Source organism: Cynocephalus volans, chromosome X (genome assembly GCF_027409185.1).
Source record: "Cynocephalus volans isolate mCynVol1 chromosome X, mCynVol1.pri, whole genome shotgun sequence".
Classification (NCBI taxonomy): domain Eukaryota; kingdom Metazoa; phylum Chordata; class Mammalia; order Dermoptera; family Cynocephalidae; genus Cynocephalus; species Cynocephalus volans.
In genome coordinates, this window is record NC_084478.1 from 172,513,162 (window position 1) to 172,535,748 (window position 22,587).

General features: G+C 48.6%; 1 protein-coding gene across 1 annotated transcript; it reads left to right on the forward strand.

Annotated features, from left to right (window-relative positions):
* Window positions 1-3,506: 3,506 nt before the first annotated feature.
* On the forward strand, window positions 3,507-19,303 carry LOC134366609 (F-box-like/WD repeat-containing protein TBL1X). The gene is made up of 11 exons (XM_063082966.1): window positions 3,507-3,622; window positions 3,983-4,124; window positions 4,776-4,839; window positions 4,959-5,056; window positions 8,562-8,622; window positions 10,964-11,085; window positions 15,699-15,773; window positions 16,113-16,240; window positions 17,925-18,090; window positions 18,504-18,605; window positions 19,277-19,303. Exons 1-11 carry the CDS (start codon window positions 3,507-3,509, stop codon window positions 19,301-19,303), a joined length of 1,101 nt encoding a protein of 366 aa, XP_062939036.1.
* Window positions 19,304-22,587: the final 3,284 nt, after the last annotated feature.

The window sequence follows — 22,587 nt, forward strand, 5'->3', positions numbered from 1 at the left end:
CAAGAGAAACCGAGTGGGGAGAGGTGGCAGGGGATCTTGGAGTGCAATGGAGGGGAAGTGGGGAAAGGCGCGTTCCCCTAGGCAGCAGGAGGAGGACAGGCGGCTGGGAGCACGGCGGTCAGGGGCCACCAGGTCACAGGGGACATTGGTGCTCCTACCTGGTAACAGCCTGGGATCACCAAGGACCTGTAAAGACTCCTGACGCCCAGCGCCTGCCCAGAGACTCCCGTGTCCCGGGCCAGGGGCGCTGGCGTGGAAACGCTCCGGGAGCCTCTCCCGGGCAGCCAGACTACGATCCAGCGTCTCTGCACCTCGCGGGTCATTCCAGGGATCGTGACATTGAATTCTCACACCAGGAGCAAATCAAGCTCCCCAACCCTTTTACTGAGCCTCAGGCTGTCACTAGCAAATTTCTCCCTCCACAAAGCTATCCTTCTGCCTCTAAATCTCCCTCTGGGCATGTTCTCCTTTAAACACCTCCATTCGGGCCGGCTGCTCTGCCTTCTTGTCTCTGTAAAGACTGGGGATCCTGCTGCCTGAAGCCAAGCCATCCGTCTACACACCAGAAACCCCAGACACGTGGCCCTGACTGGGAGGGATCAAGAGCAGGGCACAAGTACCCAAAAATAAATACGTACCCCCTGGCCAAGGACTAACTTCACCCCCCTGAGGCTGCGTTTTTTCCTTCTTTGTCCTCCCAAATCCTCACGCTGCAGGAGAAAAGTCGTGATAGTGTCATTCAGATGTGTCTCTGACCCCTTCTGTACTCCACTCACACCTCGCTAGACTCACTCTTGGATGAAAAAAATTCCCCAAAGAGTCGCTGTCACATTGCTCTTCCCATTGCAATTCTGTAATTCCCAATTATGCCCAGTGTTAACCTGGTGAGACTTTCACAGAGACGTTCTTTGACCAAAAATACTAGAAAACAAATCCTAACTCCTACTGGACTTTCCGATATCATCGAAAGGGCCACAGATCATCAATTCCTGGTATCTCCTGGGAAATCCCCTGTCCTCTCTAGCTCTCACTACCCCACATATCCTACAGCCTCCGCTATCATGAATCCACCGATCAACCTTGTCTTCGCCACTTTTTCTACCTTACAGATTTCATCTCGTGAGTTAAGCTTCAACCGTCACGTGTAGCTGCATAATAATTAAATAGGAGTGTGACGGAGAATGTGATTGTTCACAAATTCAGTTCTCCTCTTCTTAGTTTAAGAGTCTTCTCACTGGGTATGTGGCCACTTCATTAAAAGACTACTCAGAGGCTAGAAGTGACTGAGTGGGGATATGGATGTGATGGCAGGAGTTGGAGCAACTGTGTTGGGCCACGCGTTGGAAACCACAAGCTGAGGAAAGCAGAAAAAGAGGAAGGGGCATGGATCCCTGCTCTAATGTTTAAGGCAAATGAGAAGCTAGGTAAAATTACATAATTGTTTTTTCAAGTCAATCCTTGTGGTCATTTAATCTATTTACACATACTATCATTAAATTAACTTTGTCTTCTGACATGTACCTTTTTCCTTATGTTTTTGCTGTTTCTCCTGTTTGCAAAATGGCAAATTTTTTTGTTTGTTTGTCTTCCACAGTGATTAGGACATGATATGGCCTGGATTCTTGTAATTAAACAACTATTATAAAAGCAATACACCGCAGAGAAATAAGAAATGAAGATGAGCAAAGTGAAGTGAAACACATCCCGAATCCCACCCACCCCGAGATGCCCATTAAACAGGTTCATGTATATCTTCTAGGCATGTAAACACATCTGTATAGAAACACAAAATATAATCCCCTTATAGAAGTAATGGAATACATCTACATCTGTGACCTGCTTGGATCATCATATTGTATGAATCCCTTTTCCTGCAAATAAATAACTTTCCCATAAGTAATTTTTAATGCCTCCAATCTATCCTAGTGAAAGGATGAATCATAATTTAAACAGTTCCACTACTGTGGACTGGTTTATTAACTCTTTGCTATTACTGAGAATATTGTGATGTATAGGCTTGTTAAAACCTTCTTCTTTTTAGCAGATGGTTAGATCCACAGGAAACATTTGAAGTCTTGAAATTACTAATTCATCAGGCACATACATTCCTCAGGCTTTCTATATGTAATGCTAAACTGCGTTCTGGACATGTAACACCAAATTTATGTCCTATTAGAATGAACATTTAGGGCCGAGCCCGTGGCGCACTTGGTAGAGTGCTGCGCTGGGAGCGCGGTGACGCTCCTGCCGCGGGTTCGGATCCTATATAGGACTGACCGGTGCACTCACTGGCTGAGTGCCGGTGACGGGAAAAAAAAAAAAAAAAAAAAAAAAAAAAAAAAGAATGAACATTTACTGTTGGTTTTGACCTTTGCTACATTTCTGAAAGGTGAAGAATCACATATATCCTGTTTTCCTTCGTGGGCAGCTCTACGGAGAGGCCCACGTGGAGGAGAACTGAGGCCTCCTGCCAACAGCCAGTGAGGAGCTGAGCGTTGAAGTCAACATGCGTACGAGTACAGTCACCACCCATTCTGAGACAGAAGGGTTACACAGAACAGGAGACTTTCAGTGCCAAAACCAGTGAAGTCCCAGGCAACTGGATGAGTAGGTCACCCTACACACGAGTGAACAATCCTGGAAGCAGATCCCTCAGACCTATCAAGCCTCCAGGTGACTGCAGTTCTAGCCAACATCTTGAATGTGACTTTCTGTAAGACCCTGAGCCAGAAACACCCACCTAAGCCCCTCCCGGATTTCTGATCATCACACAATGTGAGATTCTAAGTGTTTGTGGTTTTAAGCTGCTAAGTCTCGGGCTAATTGGATTCCACACAAATAACAAATACATGGTCTTTTTAAAATAATTTATAATGGTTTAATATTTAATAAAGTGATCATTTCAGCACCTGGAACAGTTGACTTATTCGGTGTATGATGTAGGAATAATTGGGTAGCCATGTGGGAAAAAGACAGGAGCTATACAGGCAAATGATCACCAGCTGTATTTGACATCGTAAAAAGAAAGTCACACACCTACAAGTTGAGAGACCATTGAGTCTTGAGAGAATCTTACTCTTGCTCAGTGTCCTTGGCCTTCAACGCACACCTCCCTTCACCACGGCCACTGGCATCCTTCTGGTCTTGGCAAAAAAGACACTTCATCAAGAGAACCGTTCATATCTGCTCCACCATGTAAAGGTCGCCGGGTGTCTCTCTCATGGCTGCTTCACCTTTGCCACAGGGTGTACTCTTATAAATTACCTAGATATTTGTATTTTTTTAATGCTGCCTTTCCGTATAGACTGTAGGCCTCCTGAGGACAGGGTTCCTACCTTCTTTATTCACTCTTCTATGCCCAACTCTCTGTCACTATTCAGTACCTTTGTGGGGGCATTTTCTCCTATCCCACTTCCTAGTTCATTGGCACTGAGAATGAGTTTCTTTTGTATTGATAAGCCACGTGCCTTTTTGTGTTTCCTACAACAGATAACCACTTGAAACCCATGGAAATTGACGGGGACGTTGAGATTCCACCCAACAAAGCCACAGTCCTTCGGGGCCATGAGTCCGAGGTGTTCATTTGTGCCTGGAACCCTGTCAGCGATCTGCTGGATTCTGGGTGAGGATGTCAGGTGGGGGACGCTCCAGGGTCAGGGGAACCCCTGCTCGTCTCTGGCATTCTGCCTCAAGGGACACGTGCTCTTGTCTGATCTCCTGTGTCATGTCTTCCTGACATGAGCAGATACAGAGCGTGTCCTGTGCACTCCACAGCTCTGTGTGTCTCGGATTGTGAAGTCGACATTCCTCGCTGTGTTCTCGGATTGTAAAGTCGATATTTCTCACCGTGTTCTGCATGGGATAGGGAGCAAAGACATTTAAAACTGCTAAATGCAGAGATGGGGAGAAGGGGGGGTGCATGGGAGGGGTGGAAAGAGCTGTTCCCACCAAGAGCTGAGGTGCGTGTGTTTTTATTCTGCAGGTCTGGAGACTCGATGGCCAGGATATGGAACCTTAATGAACACAGCAACGGGGACTCCACCCAGCTTGTGTTGAGGCACTGTATACGGGAGGGGGGACACGATGTCCCCAGTAACAAAGGTGTCACCTCACTGGACTGGAACGTAAGCATCTTCCACACCCAGGCCCCTTGAAATGTCAGGGTGCGGTGGCCCTGCCCTGAGCTGCGGGCTCACAGGTGCCCTTCATCTCCAAGAGCTCCTGCTGAGGCCATGGCGGGCACAGAACGAGCTGGGTGTTGGGTGGCCGTGCCTTCCCATGGTCAGCACGCATGAGCGAGTCGAGCCTGATGGCGCTGTGAGGTGGACCTCACAGCGTGAAGGTGGGACCCCAGGATGGCTCAGCTGGGGAGCTGTGACAAGCAGCCAGGAATGCAAACTTTCCCCCTTGAGAGCTCAGGACCAGCTGCTATGTGCATTTATACATGGGACACACGCCGTTCAACTTCTTTTTGTTTTCTGCAAAGTCCTAGGATGACTTTCTGTAGGTATTTTAAATTCTATCCTTAATTAGACAGCACACAAGGTGAGTGGTTTCAGTGTGGCTTTCTCGCTTACTGGTCCACATGCCTTGCATTTAATTTAACAGCAGTGTGTGCTGAAGTAGTCAAAGATGACCCGTTAGTCTCTTAACGTGGCAGCAGTTATCAGCTTAGGAATATTCTAGACTTGGGATCCTGGCGATTTCTGTGTGCATTTCTGGTGCGACCACTACTAAGCTGCTTCTCTGGGTTTGTGTCTCTTTCTGGCCCGCAGAGCGATGGGACACTTCTGGCCACAGGTTCATATGATGGTTTTGCAAGGATATGGACGGAAGACGGTAAGTCCTGCGTCTGTCGTGCTGGGGTTGGACAGGACCTGCTTCTGTATGTAACCGTGAAGTGAACAGACCATGACTTTGAAGTCAACATGTTTGTCTGTATTTTTTTTACATAACAGGTAACCTGGCCAGCACCTTAGGCCAACATAGAGACCCCATCTTTGCCTTGAAATGGAACAAAAAGGGGAATTATATTTTGAGTGCTGGTGTAGACAAAGTGAGTATTAACTTAAAACACATACTTTCGATCTATACATGTTTGTTTTCAGTCTCCAGATAACATGGTGTTTTCTTTGAATTCTTAGGCTTTCTCCTTCTGGTTAAGAAATCAAAAGGACCTGTATAGGTTTTGTTTTTGTAATTTTGATCTTACTGTTAATTTATAGCACGTAATCTCTGTCAGTAAATTCCACTGTTCTACATACCTCTGTGGAAAGTGTCCATTCTTTTGAGGTTCATAGTTCAATGATAAAGAGAAGAAAATCTCCAGACTGTGTTTATCAATGGCTGGACAGAGCAGGTGGTGTGGGTGTGCTCTGTGTAAACTTTCACCCCTAGAGTGATGTTAGTGACACAGACAGTTCTCTTAGCAGACTTCTGCTCTCCTAATTTGATAAGCTCCTGCTTCCCACTGTAGACTACACATTTCCTGAGCAGGAGTAAAACGGACCCAGGGACAGGGCACTGTCCCCTGACAGGCCACGGTGCCAAAGTGGGACTCCCTTACTCTGCACTTGGACAGGGCTGCCAGAGAGACGTGATGGCATTAGAGCCAGGTGCCTCTCGAAGCCATCATGGGGTGGAAGATCCCAGAACAAAGAGGAAGGAGACATAGAACCATTCCCCCACAGAAACTACACTGGTTTCATGATAGTTTGAAAACTTTACTCTGTTACTGCTTTCTGTTCATTCAAATTGTAAAATTTAATATAAAATAATAAACGAACTCTAAACATCATCACACTCTTGGAGAAGTCATGGGTGCACTTGGCAGGGTACAGCCCACACAGGTGATAACTGGCCCATCACCTGTTCTTTTAATTAAATTTTATTGATACACAGCCACTCCCATTTGCTGAGAATTGTCGGTGGCTGCTTTCATGCCTTAGTGGCCAAGTTGAGCAGTTGCAACAGAAGACCATTGGCCCTCAAAGCTTAACGTATTTACCAGGTGGCCCGTGACATAAAAATAGTGCCAGCGCCTGTATGTGGATATAACTGTGTAGGTCAATGAATCATTTGTTCCTTTTCTCTATATTTAAGCCAAGAAACTCTTCATTCAGTCTTTGGAGCCTAATTTATTATAATATAAGAAAAGATAAGCTGCTGTGGTTGACAAACTAAATGTGTCATGTAACTACCATCAAATTTTTCCCAAGATGTTCTAGTTCAAGTAATACGCATACACAGCACTCTGTCATGCCTTCAGCAGGCCATCGGTAACTGCCACTTGAATTATGAAAATAATTCATGAAAATGATGGCTAATATTTACAGCAAGCACTTTACTACTATGTGTGTTAACCCATCCGATACTCTCAAGATCGAGGCAGGCATTAGTATGATCAATCCCATTTTACAGAGGAAGAACTGGAGCCCCAGAGAGGTTTATTAACTTGTCTGGTGACACACAGCTGGTGCAGCGTGGCGGAGGATGAGGCCCCGGCTTACCAGTAACTCTGCCCTCCGACTTGCCGAGCATTCTAAATCGTTTCCTGGCCTCCTTCCCACCTGGTGGATCTTTTATTTTACATTCATTTGTGTGTTTCTCACCGATTATTTATTTTGACTCTACCAGGTGACGGACTACATGATCAGTAAAAATGCGTATTTGGAATCATGTTAGTCTTTTGGTTCATATATGTCCCTCTTTACTCCTTAGTCAACCATGGCAGGAATAATAACAGTGTCCTTGAACATAATACCCATGGAGAAAATGTAATTTATGAGGATGCTGGTGTGACCTTCAGTGTATGCTTAACCCAAAGTGACAAAAATATATTTCACATTCTCAAAGCTTTTGTGAAATGTTTTCTTCGGTTCAATGTATATTTAACATACACGTCAACTAAATGTTCCAGTGACTGATTGCAGTATGTGAAATTGTATCAGACATTTGTGAGTTTACTTACAGTTTGACCCTTGAACAGCACAGGTCCACTTATACATGGAACATTTTTGGTCTGGTAAATACTGCACAATGCTATAAATGTATTTTTCTCTTCCTTATGATTTTCTTAATAACTTATTCTTTTCTCTAGCTTATTTTCTGGTAAGAAAACAGTATATAATATATATATATATATAACATAGAAAACATGTTTTAATTGAATGTTAATGTTATTGGTAAGGCGCCAGATCAATAGTCGGCTATTAGTAGTTAAGTTTTGGGGAAGGCAAGAGTTACACGTGGATTTTCAACTGTGTCCGGATCGGTACCCTAAGCCGCACGTTGTTAAAGGACCGATTGTACTCACAATATATAATCCACATTTGTTTGTGCTTGACAAATTAAGAAAACAGTTGCAGACAGTGACATGTGGTCCTGAGCTGACCCCAAATGTAGGAATACCATGTTTAAAAGACACTTGCTGCTCTGAGTGATTCCTCTGAACCTTTCTACAATCAGACCAAAACATATCCTGTTCTTAAAATGAAATCTTTATGAAGTCCCACTGACAGACAGGTGTAAAGTTTCCAATGACGTTGAAACTTCCGGTTAATGAAGACTTAATTCCAATGGTATTTATGCAGCTGCCCCTGACTGCTGCTTTAAGTATGTTCCTAGCTTCAGTAAGTTCATCATAATTCACGATTTACTTTGTGTTCCGAGGTGCTGATTACCTTTTTCCTTACTGTAGACCCATAAATCAGCACCTGACCTGGGCGTAATCCGATGGCTTTGCGACATTTCGTGGTCCTGGTTCATGGAGGGTTGGTCAGGGGAATTTCCAGAAATGTCTGTTTGTGCAGCTCTTCATTTGGAAAACTGCTGAAAAGACATTTAGATATGTTTTGATACAGGTTTTTTAGCGTTTTGGGATGAGGGGGAATCACCACTGATTTGGGTAGTTTTCTCAGGTATCAGTTAAGGCTGATGTGTCCGCTGCAGTAGCCACCAGCTCATGTGGCTATAGTTCATCACATGTGGCCGTCCAAACTGCTTTGTGTAAAACACGCTGTGATTCCAAGCTCTAGGATGCGGGGCAAGAAAGAATGTCAGATACCTCATTAATATTTTTCTATACTGATTACGTGTTGAAACAATAGTAATTTGGAAATATTGGAGTGAAATAATATACACTGTTAATGAATTGTACTAGTTTCTTTTTTCTTTTTAATATGGTGACTGTAAAATTAAAAACTAGTGTAGTGACTCACATGATGCCTCTATGGGACACTGCTAGGCAGTTAGCTTATTTGGGGAGAGCACGGTGTCACACCAAGGTCAAGGTTCACATCCCCTTACCAGCCAGCCACTAAAAACCCCCAAACTACAGAGAAAAGAACACTCCCCTCTACTTCCCCTTCTCCTAATAATATGACCTCTCCTCATCCTGAACTTCCGACAGCTTCCCTGAAAAGTTAAAGGAATAGGTCTATTGGACTGTGCTGGTTTAGAAGGAATAAGGGCCCACTGTCTTTTCTTGTATGATGCATTTTTCTGAGAAAACTTTGCAAGAAGAATAATTACTAGCTTTTTCCTTTGTTTGCGGAGCACAGACAACAATCATTTGGGATGCCCACACAGGAGAAGCCAAACAACAGTTTCCTTTCCATTCAGGTGAGGTTTGTTTTGATTTTGTAATTTAAAAGTAATGATTCAGAGTTCTGTGAAATGTCCCTTAAAGTAATTGTGAACGCACAGAGGGAGCTGCCTGGGGAACCTCGCTGGTGGGAAGGAGACCCATTTCATGTTAAGTGTTGTCGTTCAGCTTTGCAAGGTACAGATGCCTCAACACCAACCTGCTCCCGAGTCTGGAAACACAACTGGGAACCAGCCAAAGAGCCAGGGCAGGCTTCTCTGTCCTGCTGCTCCAGAAGGGCTGCTGTTTTGGGGTCCCCGAGACCACTCCATGTTTGGCAGTCTGCTGGGTGGACACACAGGACTCAGCATACACAGCTAAGACTTCTTGTGGGAACGGATACAAAGCAACATCAGCAAAGGGAAAAGGCATGAGGGATGAAGTCCCGGGGAGAACAGACGTGAGCTCCCCGGGGAGTTGCACGGGATCTGCTTAATTCCCCCAGAAGTCAGCTGTCTTCCAGGGAAGCCCATTAGAGACTTGGTGCTGAGGGTTTTCATTAGGGGCTGGTCACATGGAGGCACCCACTGCCTACTCCATGCCCGGATTCCAGACTCCCAGAGTTAAGCAGGTGCTCAGCACAAACTGCACTGTTTGCACGGACAGCACAGGCAGGGGCTATTCCCATCAGTGAAGGAATGGTGAGAGCTCGTATCGTAAGAGGGTGGTCAGACCTTGATGGCTAAGCCTCGAAGAACTGTGCTCCTGGCACTTGAAGACATTACCTGGTTACAATGGCCCGAAACGCTATGTAGGCAGCACCCTGTTCTCTGTGTGACGTGTGCTCTAGGGCGGCACTGTTCACAGTCCTCAGGCCATGAGCTTTCCCAGTCAGGGTTCTGTGAGCACAGGGCTCAGTTCCAGAGCTTCTCTTTCTCAGAAGCAGCCTGTGATGATCCTGAATAAAAGGGACTCGCTGAGATTCCCAAGGAGAAGGGGCTCATCACATGAGCAGCTCCCTTTCCCCCTTGCTGTTCCTTCCTGAGCCCCCCGATCCTGCCGTCACCTCTCACTTGATGCGTAAATGCCTCTAGGGAGTGTTCCATTTGGACTGCCTCAGGGGAGCAGAGACTACACAGACATGAGCGGTGCATGGCCACGAGGTCCCCGGAGTGCCAAGTGCTCATTTGAGGTAGTGGGTGCCTGAGAGGAGGTGGGAGCAGCTGCCCTCAGCCGCAGACCCGCTCCCTGTAACTGGACAGGCATGAGGCTTGGAGGTCACAGGTACAACAGCCGTGGGGACTAACACATCTGTACCCCTTCTCTGGCTGGTAACTATGCTGATGCCCTGAGATGTCTTGTCTCACTCCATGCTCAGCATCCCCTGAGGGCTTTTCAGAACATCCCTGTGTGCAGCTGAGACCCCAGGACCTGCCTGAGGGACAGAACAAGGATGGAGTCTGGCTGCTCTGACTTCACCACCCTGTTCTTTACGTGTTCTTCCATCGTCTTGGGGCACCCAGCTCTGAGGACAGAACAAGGGCTGGGCTTTTAACAATGGCCCTGGGCATTTCGGTGCATTGGATAGTGGCCGGATTTCCCGCTGCCTTCTCAGCAAAGAACACAGAAAGTAGAGAATGAGACCCTAACTAAACTGCATCATTAGTTAACCTTTGTATTGTTCCATCGTCGTTACTTCTGAGGTCCCTTCAGGGGCAGGGCTCACACTAGAACAAGGAGTAGGGAAAGCTGGGACATGCATAGATCTAGCGGGGAGTAACCAGAAGGCAGTCACCTCAAAACCCTCAGCAGAGCAGAGGGTCTCTTGGACTCAGGCAGGTTGTTCATCACGAGTCCTGACCTTTCACCCAATTTCGTCCCTAATATGGGATTCTTGTTGACACTAATTATCCCCGAATCCATGGGATGCATTAATGGGTTGCAGGAGGTTTTTTAATTGGGGTGTCTTGAGCACAGGCTATGAAATCTTTTTCCTCTTCTGTTTTCTCCTCTCTCTGTGAAAACAAATCTAACAGGCCCACCATGGTGATACTGCTCAAGCAGGATGGTGCAGGGGGAGGTAGCCGGCACACCTCACCTGCCCTTTCTCACCTGTGCCGTGGGAGCAAGAGATGCTGCATGCTGTGGGGCACAGAAAGGGCCATGGAGCCTCTTTCCAGAGGCATCTTGTCATCCCTGCAAATGTGGGAGGAGAGGGTCTTTAAGGTCTTTGAAAGTAAGAGTCTGTTCACGCGGGAATATGTTTTATCGTGTTACTAGATATGGCTTCTCCACCATGCTGTTAATTGTTCTAAGTCAGCCGAGCTCTGTGCACAGTTGATAAATGTCAGTGTCCTCCCTGTCTTTCCTGCTCCACAGCCCCTGCTCTTGATGTGGACTGGCAGCACAACACTACCTTTGCCTCCTGTAGCACAGACATGTGTATTCATGTATGCAGACTTGGCTGTGACCGCCCGGTCAAAACCTTCCAAGGACACACAGTAAGTGGGACTTCTGAGTTTCAGACTTGAGTTCATGACAATGTGATGTGGGAGCCTTTTTATATTTTTTTACCTAGAATCAAAAGATGCCATGACAGCAGACCAGTTCTTCTGCCGACCTTTGCTCTTGCGCTGTCGCAGCTACCCTAGGCAGTTGGATTAACCCAGTGATGGGAAGGCAGTGAGAAAAAGTGACTCTGAGGTGATCTAGATGTTGGACTTTGCGGCAAAGGCTATGAAAAAAATGTACGAGGATATAAAGGAAAAGATGCTTGTAATAAGTGAATAGATGGGGAGTGTCAGCAGAGAATGGAAATACTATGTTTCTAAAAAGAAATGGAAATTGGAGAACTGAGAAGCAAAATGTCTGAAACGAAAATCTTATTAGATGGGTGTAAAAGCAGGCTGGAGATTGCAAAAGCAAGGTTAGTGAACCAGAAGGGAGATCATAGAATGGACAACTTGAAGAACAGAAAAGACTGAAAAAATGAGTGACGGCTTATTGATGTATGGGACAATATTAAACATATATCTGTGTTATATGGGTAGAAAAAAGAGAATGGAACAGGAAAATTACTTGAACCAACAGTGGCCACATTTTACTAAATTTGATGGAAAACATCAACATTCAATCCAAGAAGCTGGGCAGACCCCAAGCAGAACATCTAGAAAGAGATCTGTACACCTAGGCATGTGGTCAGCAAACACTAAAAATAATGATAAAGAGAAAATCGTAAAAGCAACCAGAGGCTGAAAAAATAATCTCATCATATACCAGAAAAGAACAGTATGAGCAGCAGCTGTCTTACCAGATTTTTTAGCTAAGCACACGAGGCTCTTCCCAGTCTTTCCCCAGCAGATCCCTCTAGCGTCCCAACCCCCCCCCATTCCTTAGTTCTCCTGGAAGACACGTGTGGTCCAGCCCCTCACACCTCATCTCAGCCACTCCTGAAATGCTTCCCTGCCTTAAACTCTCACAGCCCCCATCTTACACCCACTCACCATGTCCCTGGTCTGACACAAAATCTTTCCCATCTTCCACGACCCCATTCAGATGTCCTCTGGATTCCTTGGGGACAATTCATGGCTCCCACCTGGGCTCTCTCATGTGCCTTCTCGTTTATTCTCACCAGCACCCAGAATGTCATTAGATGTTGGGGATCCCCTGTTAAAGCAGAGGGGTCTGATCAAAGCCCCTGGGGAGTTCCCATCGTGCCCCCAATTTAAGGGAATTCAATTCCATTGTCCTCAGTGCCTGTGCCTTTCCCTAGTACCCACCAGTCTCAGCTCCCAGCCCAATGCGTCCCTGCTTCCAAAAGAAAGTTTTTTTGGAGCACAGGCATCCATTGTCCCGTGAATATCTGGCTGTGGTTACAAAGGGACACTTGCTTTTTCTGGTCTAAACTTGTTTCTCCTCTAACCCTGGTTGATCTGCAAACTTTTAATAGTACTGCCCGCAGTCTGTGCATGCCGTAGGGTACAAGGTCACATAGCTATGTGATTTCCTGCTGCCGTGCCTGGGACTTTACCACCGTGCCACCACTTGGCTCTTTAAATGGGTATCCTTGTGGCTAATCGTTTGGAACAAGCCTCAAGCTAAATGTGGCTGAGCTACTTCTTCCTAAGACTTCTGAGCCTCTTCTCAATGCTTCCTAGGAATTGTGACTTGGGCTAAAAGTGGCGGGTGGGTGGGGTGGCGCTCCATTCCCAGGAGGGTTCAGCTGGAGACAGTTCATGGTGACTGGCTCCAAATTCCTGGGCCCCAAGAAACCTGCCCATAGATTCTCCTCTCAGCATCTGCAGCCAGAACCAGCTACCCTTGTGCACATTGACACACGCCCACACTCCCACACATGCATGCACACACTCACACCTCCACACTCCAGCACATGCACGCACACACATACATGCATACACACTCGCACACACGCAGGCACACTCATGCATACTCGCATGCACACATACATGCCTGGACACACATGTACGTGTATGAACACCCCCACACCGCACATGCTCACACACACGTGCACACGCATGCACACTCACACTTATACACACTTGTGCACATGCACACAAAGTCATGCACACTCATGTACACTTGCACACACATACGTGCACACACACGTCTGCACAGTCACACACAGGTCCACACGTTATACCCTCTCCAGTCTGACCAATTCATCCTCCCCTGGCTCACAGGAGCCCACTCCTTGGACGCACATGCATGCCCACTCACACTCCTGGACACTCACGTCTACATATGCACACCAGCATACATGGCCACATGCTCAGACACATGCCCATGTATTCATACACATCCATGCACTTACACACGTCTGCACACTCACACACACCTGGGCAATCACATGCACCTCTGCACACATGCCACTCTCCAATCTGACCTTTTCATCCTCCCCTGGCTCACACAGGAGCCAACTCTCTGGACTCCAGGCTTTCTTCCTCCCTTTTCCCAGGCCATCCGTGCCATGTGGAACACTGATGTGGCACTGTCACTTCTTTGCTTTACACCCTTCACAACTCAGTTTCCTTAAAAAGTAGTGTGACCGTATAATTTATCCTCCAAACCAGAGTTCTTAGGAGTGTGAAATTATTTAGAAAATGAATTATGAGTGTGAAGTTAGTTAATTGTTGGGCTGGACAGCAGGCATAATATTGTGGGATTGTCCTGAGCAGATGGGGCCCTACAGTCACCCTAAGGAAAAGACCCTTGTGGGTGCACCTTCTCCTTGGTCTCCATGTGCGGCACTGTGTTCCTCTGCCACAGGCTGTTCCTTTGTAGAACCATGTTCCCTGTGTGTCCCCCACTCCCTTGACTACCAGGTACATTTGCCTTTGTCCCCCAGGGCTTAGCTTTGGGGTCTCTGGGCCCTGGTGCCCCTCAGGAACAGTCCTGTTCCTTTGTGCACCCAGCATGCTGAGCTGCCTGGTAGAACTCCCCTGCCCTTTGTATTTCCAGGCTGTTTGCACTGGAGCGCAAGCCCCTTGGGTGGGTTTTGTTTGTCCTGTGTGTTCTCACAGAGCCACCCTCTGGGCTCTGGCGTGTGCTCGTGCACTTGGGGCACACGGGCCTCCTGTTCCCCGTGGAACCCCACCGTGGCTGGGGAGTTTCGTTTGTCTGCATTGACCCCCGTCCACTGCCACTCGCCAGAAAAATGTAGCAGATTTAGATAATAGGAGTAGCTGTTGCATTAAAAAAGCACAGGGAAGTGATTTCCATGTCCAATTTTAAAAACAGCTGTGGTTTTGGTGTTTTTATTTGCTACCTATATTGTACATCAATTCTTCATTTGCTTCCTTCCTAGTATGGAATTTTTTCCCTTCAAGAAATGTTGATGGGGGTGGCTGCTCATTTGTGGTATATGGCTGTGCTTTTATATAAATGAAAAAGGCAAAGTGAGAAAAAGGAAAATGCATGGCCTCCCAGGCTCTGTGCTTTGCTTTTGGGGAAAGCCCCAGGTGGCCGGTCAGCAGGATGACCGAATCTTGCTTCCCCTGGAGGATGGCCAGCAGGATGACAGAACGTTACTGCCCCCACCAGCAGTCTCTGGTGGATGGTAGGCAGGATGAGAGGGTGCTACTGCCCAATTGTGTAAAGCTGCTGGGATGACAGGGTGCTACTACCCCCTTGTGGACAGCCACTGGGATGACAGAGCACTATTGCCCCCTGGTGGATGGCAGGGTGAGAGAGCACTACTGCCCCCTGGTGAACAGTAGGCAGGATGAGAGAATGCTACTGCCACCATGAGGACAGCCACTGGGATTATAGAGCACTATTGCCCCCTGTGGATGGTCGACCAGATGATAGAGCACTATTGCCCCTGGTGGACTGTAGGCAAGGAGAGAGAGTGCTACTGCGCCCTTGAGGATAGCCACTCGGATGACAGAGCACTATTGCCCCCTGGTGGACGTTAAACAGATGAGAAATTACTGCTGCCCACTTGTGGACAGCTGCTGGGATTACAGAGCACTATGGCCCCAGGTTGGGGGTAGGCAGGAAGAGAGTGCTACTGCCCCCTTGTGGACAGCCACTGGGATGACAGAGGACTACTGCCCCCTGTTGGACGGTAGGCAGGATGATAGAGTGCTACTGCTCCAATGAGGACAGCCAGGGTGGTTACAGAGCACTATTGCCCATGGTGGATGGTCGGCCGTATGATAGAGCACTATTGCCCCCTGGTGGACAGCGGCTGGGATGAGAGAGCACTATTGCCCCTGGTGTGTGGTCGGCTGGATGACAGAGCGCTTCTGCCCCCTGCTGGACGGTAAGCAGGATGAGAAAGTACTGCTGCCCACTTGTGGACAGCTGCTGGGATTACAGAGCACTATTGCCCCTGGTGGATGGTCGGCCGGATGATAGAGCACTATTGCCCCCTGGTGGACAGCGGCTGGGATGAGAGAGCACTATTGCCCCGGTGGATGGTCGGCTGGATTACAGAGCACTGTTGCCCCCTGGTGGTCAGCATGGTGACAGAGTCCTACTATCCCCTGGTGGACGGCTACCATGAAGACAGAGCACTACTGCCTCCTGGTGGACAGCCACTGGGTCTGATCTCAGGACTTTATTTCTTTTCCAAACCCGTCCTATCTTTCAGAATGAGGTCAATGCTTTCAAATGGGATCCTTCTGGAATGTTGCTAGCATCCTGCTCTGATGACATGACATTAAAGGTAAAGTTGGCATCTGTAGGGATGAGCTGTTTAACCCTAAACAGCCCCCAGTACTCAACGCAAGTCTCACATTCCCTTTTCCTTTGGGGGTTATCTGTACTGAGTCCTCTTCCTTCCTCTGTAATTTGTCTCATTACTGACTGTCAGATTAGCTCTCGCCCAGTGAACTCTGATGTACCAGTCGAGGGTCCTGCTAGGAGTCCCAGCCCTTCCTGGGCAATGACCTGCAGTTTTTTCCAGTGGGACACTCCAATGGCTTGTGAACGGTTCACAGCCAGCAGTCTCTTGGCTCACTGGAGGGACATAGCTTGCTCATATTGTTACCACTGTGTTCTCTAGATCTGGAGCATGAAGCAGGACACGTGTGTGCACGACCTGCAAGCTCACAGCAGAGAGATATACACCATCAAGTGGAGTCCCACCGGGCAGGCCACCAGCAATCCCAACTCCAACATCATGCTGGCGAGGTAAGGACAGAACCCCTGCACAGCCCAGCCTCGGCTCCTGAACGCAGCCTGGCCCGCTGTCACTGAGTCAGCAGCACAGCAGCAGAACTTCCTCATATGCAGAGAGAACAGGACGTTTTGCTGCAGCATTGAATGTCATAGCTCCCTTTTGAAGGGGGCTGAGATAGAACTTTTAAGTGAGGCTGAGAGAAGGCACGTGTTCAGAGGGCTTCAGGCACCTGGCTTTGCTGAAGGTTTTCCTGACAGCAGAGAAAGGAAAGGGAAAGAGTTCACCTCGGACCTTGGGCTTGGTTTATTCGTTCAACTCAGGGCTTACAAGGGCAGGGATTTCAAGCAGGGATAAAAGTTCCCCCAGCCACAGCCAGACTTGACCTGACACTTTATATAGTGAGTCCCCTAAGACAGAAGCTTGGGAGGGAGTGGAGTGGCCAGCGAGTCACCGCCAGAATTGGGAAGACGGGTTATAAGTGACCAAGTTGGCCTCCTCCAAACCACGTGGCTTTAGGCTTCATTCAAGATCATTATTGTGCCCTGAAGCTCGCCAGACCCCGTTAAGAGTAGAATGTTCCACTCTCGTTATTTCAGGAAGAACTCTTAGAAGAAGAAGCTAAAGAGATTCTGAGACCGAATGCCGAGATACTTAGGGGTCTGAAAACCAGGATCTGGACCCATGAAATGTGGATGTCCCCTTAGCCTACAAGAGAGGAGAGTTAAGGGGAATGTTTGGGTACCAGGAGGTAGCAGCGGGTTAGTCTCTGCAGCTGCAGAGAGAGGGTAGTGACAGGCGGGCACACAAATCCTGTAAGGGGAGAACGCCTGCCACCTGCCTCTGGGGCAGCAGGGGCCAGCCAGCCGCGCCATGAGGGAGCAGTTCGTTGAAAGTGCTCAGCCCAACCAAGCTTGTTTCTTAGAAAAGACTGGAAAGAGTCCCTGTATCAGCCGAGTGATTGAACAGAACAACACAAAGGCCATAATTCTCTTATTTCACGTAATTGTCCTAAAAGCCACTTAAATGACTACGATACAGCACCGCTTGCTATAATCATGTATTGGTGACTTGGGGAGTTCTTTTGTGTCACATATTACCCGTTAGGAACATAAATGACCCTTTAGTCAGCACACACGAAAAGGACAGGGTGGTACCAGCCCTGTAGAGAAAAAGAAAGCCAGATAGCAGGTTTGTCATATGTATTTTATTTTAAATTTGAAAATAACTGAAATTTGCAGCTCTCAGCAATGTGGTCGAATGTGTAGATGTGACTGTGTTTTAATTCCTGTTGGATTAAAAATGTTATAAATATTTATTCACTCTATTCTCTGCTTTTCCAAACCCGGCTATCTGCATTTGTTGGTAACAGTAGAAGTTTTTCAATGTAAGAGCATCTTAGATAACTTGACAAATATTCCACAAAAGTATTTACCATTTATATCTTTCAACAAATGCAGAAACATAGGAACGTGGGTATCAATTTGCTTTCGTAATAACAGCACCAAAATTTGTTTGTTTTGTGACGATGGTTTGTTTTCACTGCATCTGAGTTGCATTTTAGGAGGTGAAGCTCACCGATCTGGACCTAGAAGCAGGGAGAGAGGGTCGGCTCCTGTGAGGTGTGGCCCGTGTTGGAGGGACGTGTGCTAAACGCCCGCGTGCTCAGGTGATAACGTGGACCCTCCGTCTCCGCAGTGCTCCGTTTGACTCCACGGTCTGGCTGTGGGATGTGGAGCGTGGGGTGTGTATCCACACGCTGACCAAACACCAGGAACCTGTCTACAGTGTCGCTTTTAGCCCCGACGGGAAGTACTTGGCCAGCGGCTCCTTTGACAGGTGTGTCCATATCTGGAATACTCAGGTAATCTCTTAACCCTCGGGGTTGAGTCCTTTGCAAAGTATTGCCCGAGTAGCTGTGTTTGCAGTGACCTGGGCTCAGAACAGCTACCAGGGAACTGGCGCTCAGGAATGAGCTGCCGCCCCCCATGGAGAGCCCAGTCCTGGGCTGTCTGTCCAGCTCTGCCTGGCTGTGCCCTTGCCCGGGACAGACACCCAGTGCCACTCCCTCCCCAGGAAAGGTGTCTGCTTCTGCTGTCCTCAGGGCTCACAGCTCCAAGCAAGACATCTTGGAGACGTCCCTCCTTGGAGGAGCCACCACCTTCTTTTCCCCTTTATGAGCAGCTCCCCGCTGTCCCCGAGACCCGTGCAGCACCTGGGTGGGCAGAAGGGCTGCACCCCGTATGGTAAGCGCTGGTCACTGTGCTTTCTCCGCAGAGTGGCAGTCTTGTCCACAGCTACCCAAACACCGGTGGCATCTTCGAGGTGTGCTGGAATGCTCGCGGGGACAAAGTGGGTGCCAGCACCTTCGATGGATCCGTAAGCAGTGCTCGTGGTGGCAGGGGCAAGCGTGGGGTCGGGGCAAGCCGGGGTGGCACTCGGCAGGGCTCAGCTCATGCGCGGGGACAGCTTGGGGTGGCCCCACAGCTGAGAGTGGCCCTCGATTCAGCCCTTGCAGAATGTCCTTCTGGTCATCATTTCCTGGATGAAATTGGGGTGCTCTGCCCCTCTGAGGACATTAGGCAATACCTGGAGGCCTGATGGGCTATCACTGCTTGGGGTTGGGGGGCTCCTAGCATCTCCTGGGTTGAACCCAGAGATGCAGCACAACCTCCTCCCATGCACAGCACAGCATTGACATCCAAGGCCAGGGTCCCCAAATGTTCTTGGAGGCCTTGCACTTAGGCCTAAGCTGCCACCTACCTTGCCACGTAGGCATCTGGCTGTGGTTCCTGATGCTGCCACTGTCACTCTGCCATGTGGACCTTAGTCCTTGCCCTGGTGTTTCCCCCAGTGCTGTTTGCTTGAGTTTGGTTGGTCAGGTGTGCAGGCACTAGCCTGTTCTTGGAGCTTCTCTGACCTTCATGACTGTGTTCCAATGAAACTTTATTCACAAAAATCGGTGGTTGGCCACCATCTACTGACCCATGCTCTAAAGGCACGTTTGTGTCATCTCTCGAGATAAAAGGCGCCTCTGTCTTTCCTTCCAGGTGTGTGTTTTAGATCTGCGGAAGTAAACACAAAATATTCTAGAAAAACTCAAGAGTTCTAGTGGACCAGCAGAGAACGTGTGGGGTCGTGGCCCTCTCCAGACACCATTCTGTCAGCTTCAAAACTGTATGAACTTGACTTGCGTTAGAGTGTACTTGGAAATCAACTCGTCACTGGCCACAGGAGTCTATATGTTTTTGTAATCTTCATCAAGAAGTTCCTAAACAAACAAGGAAAAAACAAAAGCATACACACAGTCATATCAGAGGGGGAAGAGTGGTCTCCACCCAGGACATTCAGCCCAGGAAACAGGAAGCTAGACGTGCACGGTGTGGTTTCCATCCGGAAGAGGCTCTGATGGCTGAACCGAAAACAAGAAAAAAGGAAGCTGTGCCAAAAAAACAAAAACAAAAAACAAAACAAAGAAGCAAAATGCTGTGATAAACCAGAAGGGGAAACGTCCTCTCCTCGCGCTGGTGTTTTCTTTCCCCTGACAATTGTGACACTACAGCTGCTATGGCAAAGGATGTTCAAAGACCAGTTTGTACAGATGCATTGCGCAACTTTGTAATCCCAACCCTTTCTATTTTCTAGAATCTTCTTTGTTCGGTGGTTTTTCTCTCAGCTGGAATTCTGTCGTCTGGGGGCCTTCGGTCTGAGATGGAAACTGTTTTGGGTTTGTTGCGTCTTCCCTCTGTCGTTCCCTAACCCCTCTGCCTTTTCCCCTTGTCTGCTGTGGTCTGGCTTTTCAGGACCCCTCGGTCGATGCAGCCACCTGGACACGGTGACAGAAGTCTCCAGTGGACAGCTTCCTCCCTCCATCTGTCTCCTCCTCCATCCTGCCCTTCCTTCCCCTACCCCTCGCTCACCGTTCTCTGTCCCGTCCTCATAGTTGCTACAGATCTTAGGTCTCAAGGGCACTTTGGGTGCATAATAAGTGCTTTATGTTAAGAAGGCAGGGCAGGGGGACTTTTTACAGGAGAAAAAACAATGACTTAGAAGAGAAAGAGCCTGGAGTATTTTTGGAAAAAAAAAATTTTATGTTATAACAATTTAAAAATCCTCAAATGGCCATCAGACATAGAGAGCTGTGTGTGATTCATAGTCTAGAAAAGCTGTCAGGAGACACAGGCAGGGCCCAAGATGGCTTCCCCCATTCCATACAGCTCCACAGGCGGTCAGGAAACTGGGTGGGAAGGGTCAGTCCTATGGGTGAGCAGCAGGTGGTTCTGCGGCCCGCCGGGAGGACGAAGAACCACGTGGCCTCTTTCGGGGTGTGTGACCTTAGCGGCCGCCAGGAGAGAAGTGAATGCAGGACGGTGTGCTCTGACCCTGAGGAAGCATCCCCAGAACCAAGAGGCACCAAAGCCATCGAAAGCCACAGCTCGGCTTGCCGTGGCCGCAACTGCCTCCTACCCACAGCGGCGTCGTTTCTCCAAGAGCGGGCCAGACCAGTCCTTGCAAAGCTGATGTCAAGGTTCCAGGGCGTCACTTGGTCTAATGATGACAAAAGGATGCGCAAAATGCAGCGTTGCAGCCCTAAAGGCGAACGCTGTAGGCAGAGCGTCACTGATCGTTTCTGCTGTCTTTATCATTTCCTTCTCTCACACGAGACTAGGAGAAAGAGGGTTTTTTTTTTAAAGAATGGATCTTTTTAGTTTTTTATAAAAAATATATACAAGGCTTTGAATTCTTAGAAAAGTTTCCTTTCATTGGATCGGGTGACCTCTGTGCTCGTATTGTCACAACCCGACACTGGCTTACTTTTGAAATCAGCAAGGGGGCAAGGACCGACGGCTTGGGCCTGTCTCTCATCGGCTTCCTGTGGGCCAGGGAAGATCTGAGGACGGTGGCAGGCCTGTGGCGGCAGCGGCGGTGGCAGCTGGCAGTGGTGGGGTTCGCTGGTGAGTGTTCCTTCCAGCCATGAGACCGTGTTATTCAGGGGGCGGCACCCCTCTTTGGAGCTGAAAACCGACATCTGGGAAGTGCAGGTCTTCCTAGAGAACTTGGAATGGGCCGGGAGCAGCTACCAAAGCCAAGGGGCGTTGGCCATTCCCGGGTCATTCACTGGCCTCCACCTGGGCCTGGGAATTATTCAAGCCCAGAAAGTGCTCTGTGTCCAAGTAAGGCTTTTTGAGGGCTCTGTCACCTGAACACTTAGTGACGAAGGCCGAAGTCCCATAGAGTAACCACTTCCGTATCTGAAGATAGCCGGCACCCCCAGACTCACCGCTGATTCCTGTCCCCAGAGTGCGTGAGGTTTGGGGGGCAGCGTGTTGGGGTCCAGATGAAGACCATCACCCCCTCCCCAGATGAGAGTGTTTTCATCTCCGCAGAGCATCGGCTGCTGAAAATCGGACCACGGTCAGGATGTGGCTTATGCGTGGCAACCAGAGACTGGCGTGGCATGGTGACCCGGGATGTACTGGAAGGGATTCACTAGACAATCTTCCTGGGAATGTTGGGAGCCAGGGTCTCACCAAAGCGCTGGCTTCAGCCTCCTCATGAATCTCAAGCACCTCGGGATTGTTAGGTTGGAGCCGAGGGCTGGGGCCATGGACAACAGGCTTCCTATCCCTGTGCACAAGAGTGAGCCTCAGATGAAGGGAGGCGGCCACCCCCAAGCTGGCCACAGGGACCAAGCATGAGGGTGTTGCTGGCGCCCATTGAATCCGTGCCTGTCCTCAGCAAACAGCGCCATCGACGACTAGTTTGGAGCCCCTGACACATGTGGCCATCGTGCCCTCCTGCCAGGCACACGGGAGATTCACGTTCAGCCACCTGGACATGTGACTGTCGGACGTTGCTTACTGCTCTGAAACCCTCGTGAGGGTCGCTTCAGTCTTAGTGACCAAACTCAACCTCGAAAGCAGACATAACACAACGATCCTTCCTGGAATCTTTGGTTGGATTTGAAACGACCAAGAGCCACGTCCTGCATGCACCTGTGGAGGGAGCTGCCCCGGGCCGGAAGGGCCGGATGTCACAGGGTGAAACCTCTGACCCTGCGCGACACCATAGGACTTGACTTTGGTTTTGTCTTTCTAAAACTAGATCCTGTAGCCCAGAGAAGTGCGCTTTGTCAATCATAAGGGTCTTTGTTCCTTCTTATTTCTCTCTTTTTTAACCTCTCGTTCCACCTTTTTTTGTTTTTTTTTTCATGGTGTTTCTTGTCCAATGCAGAAATGTCCCTCACTCCACTAACTGAAGCTTCGAATTCTGGCTTCTGCAGTTTTATTATCTGTGTCAGACGTACAGCCAGACCTGCTTCCTGTCTGCGTTGCCCAGATCCTGTTGCAGTGACATGGAG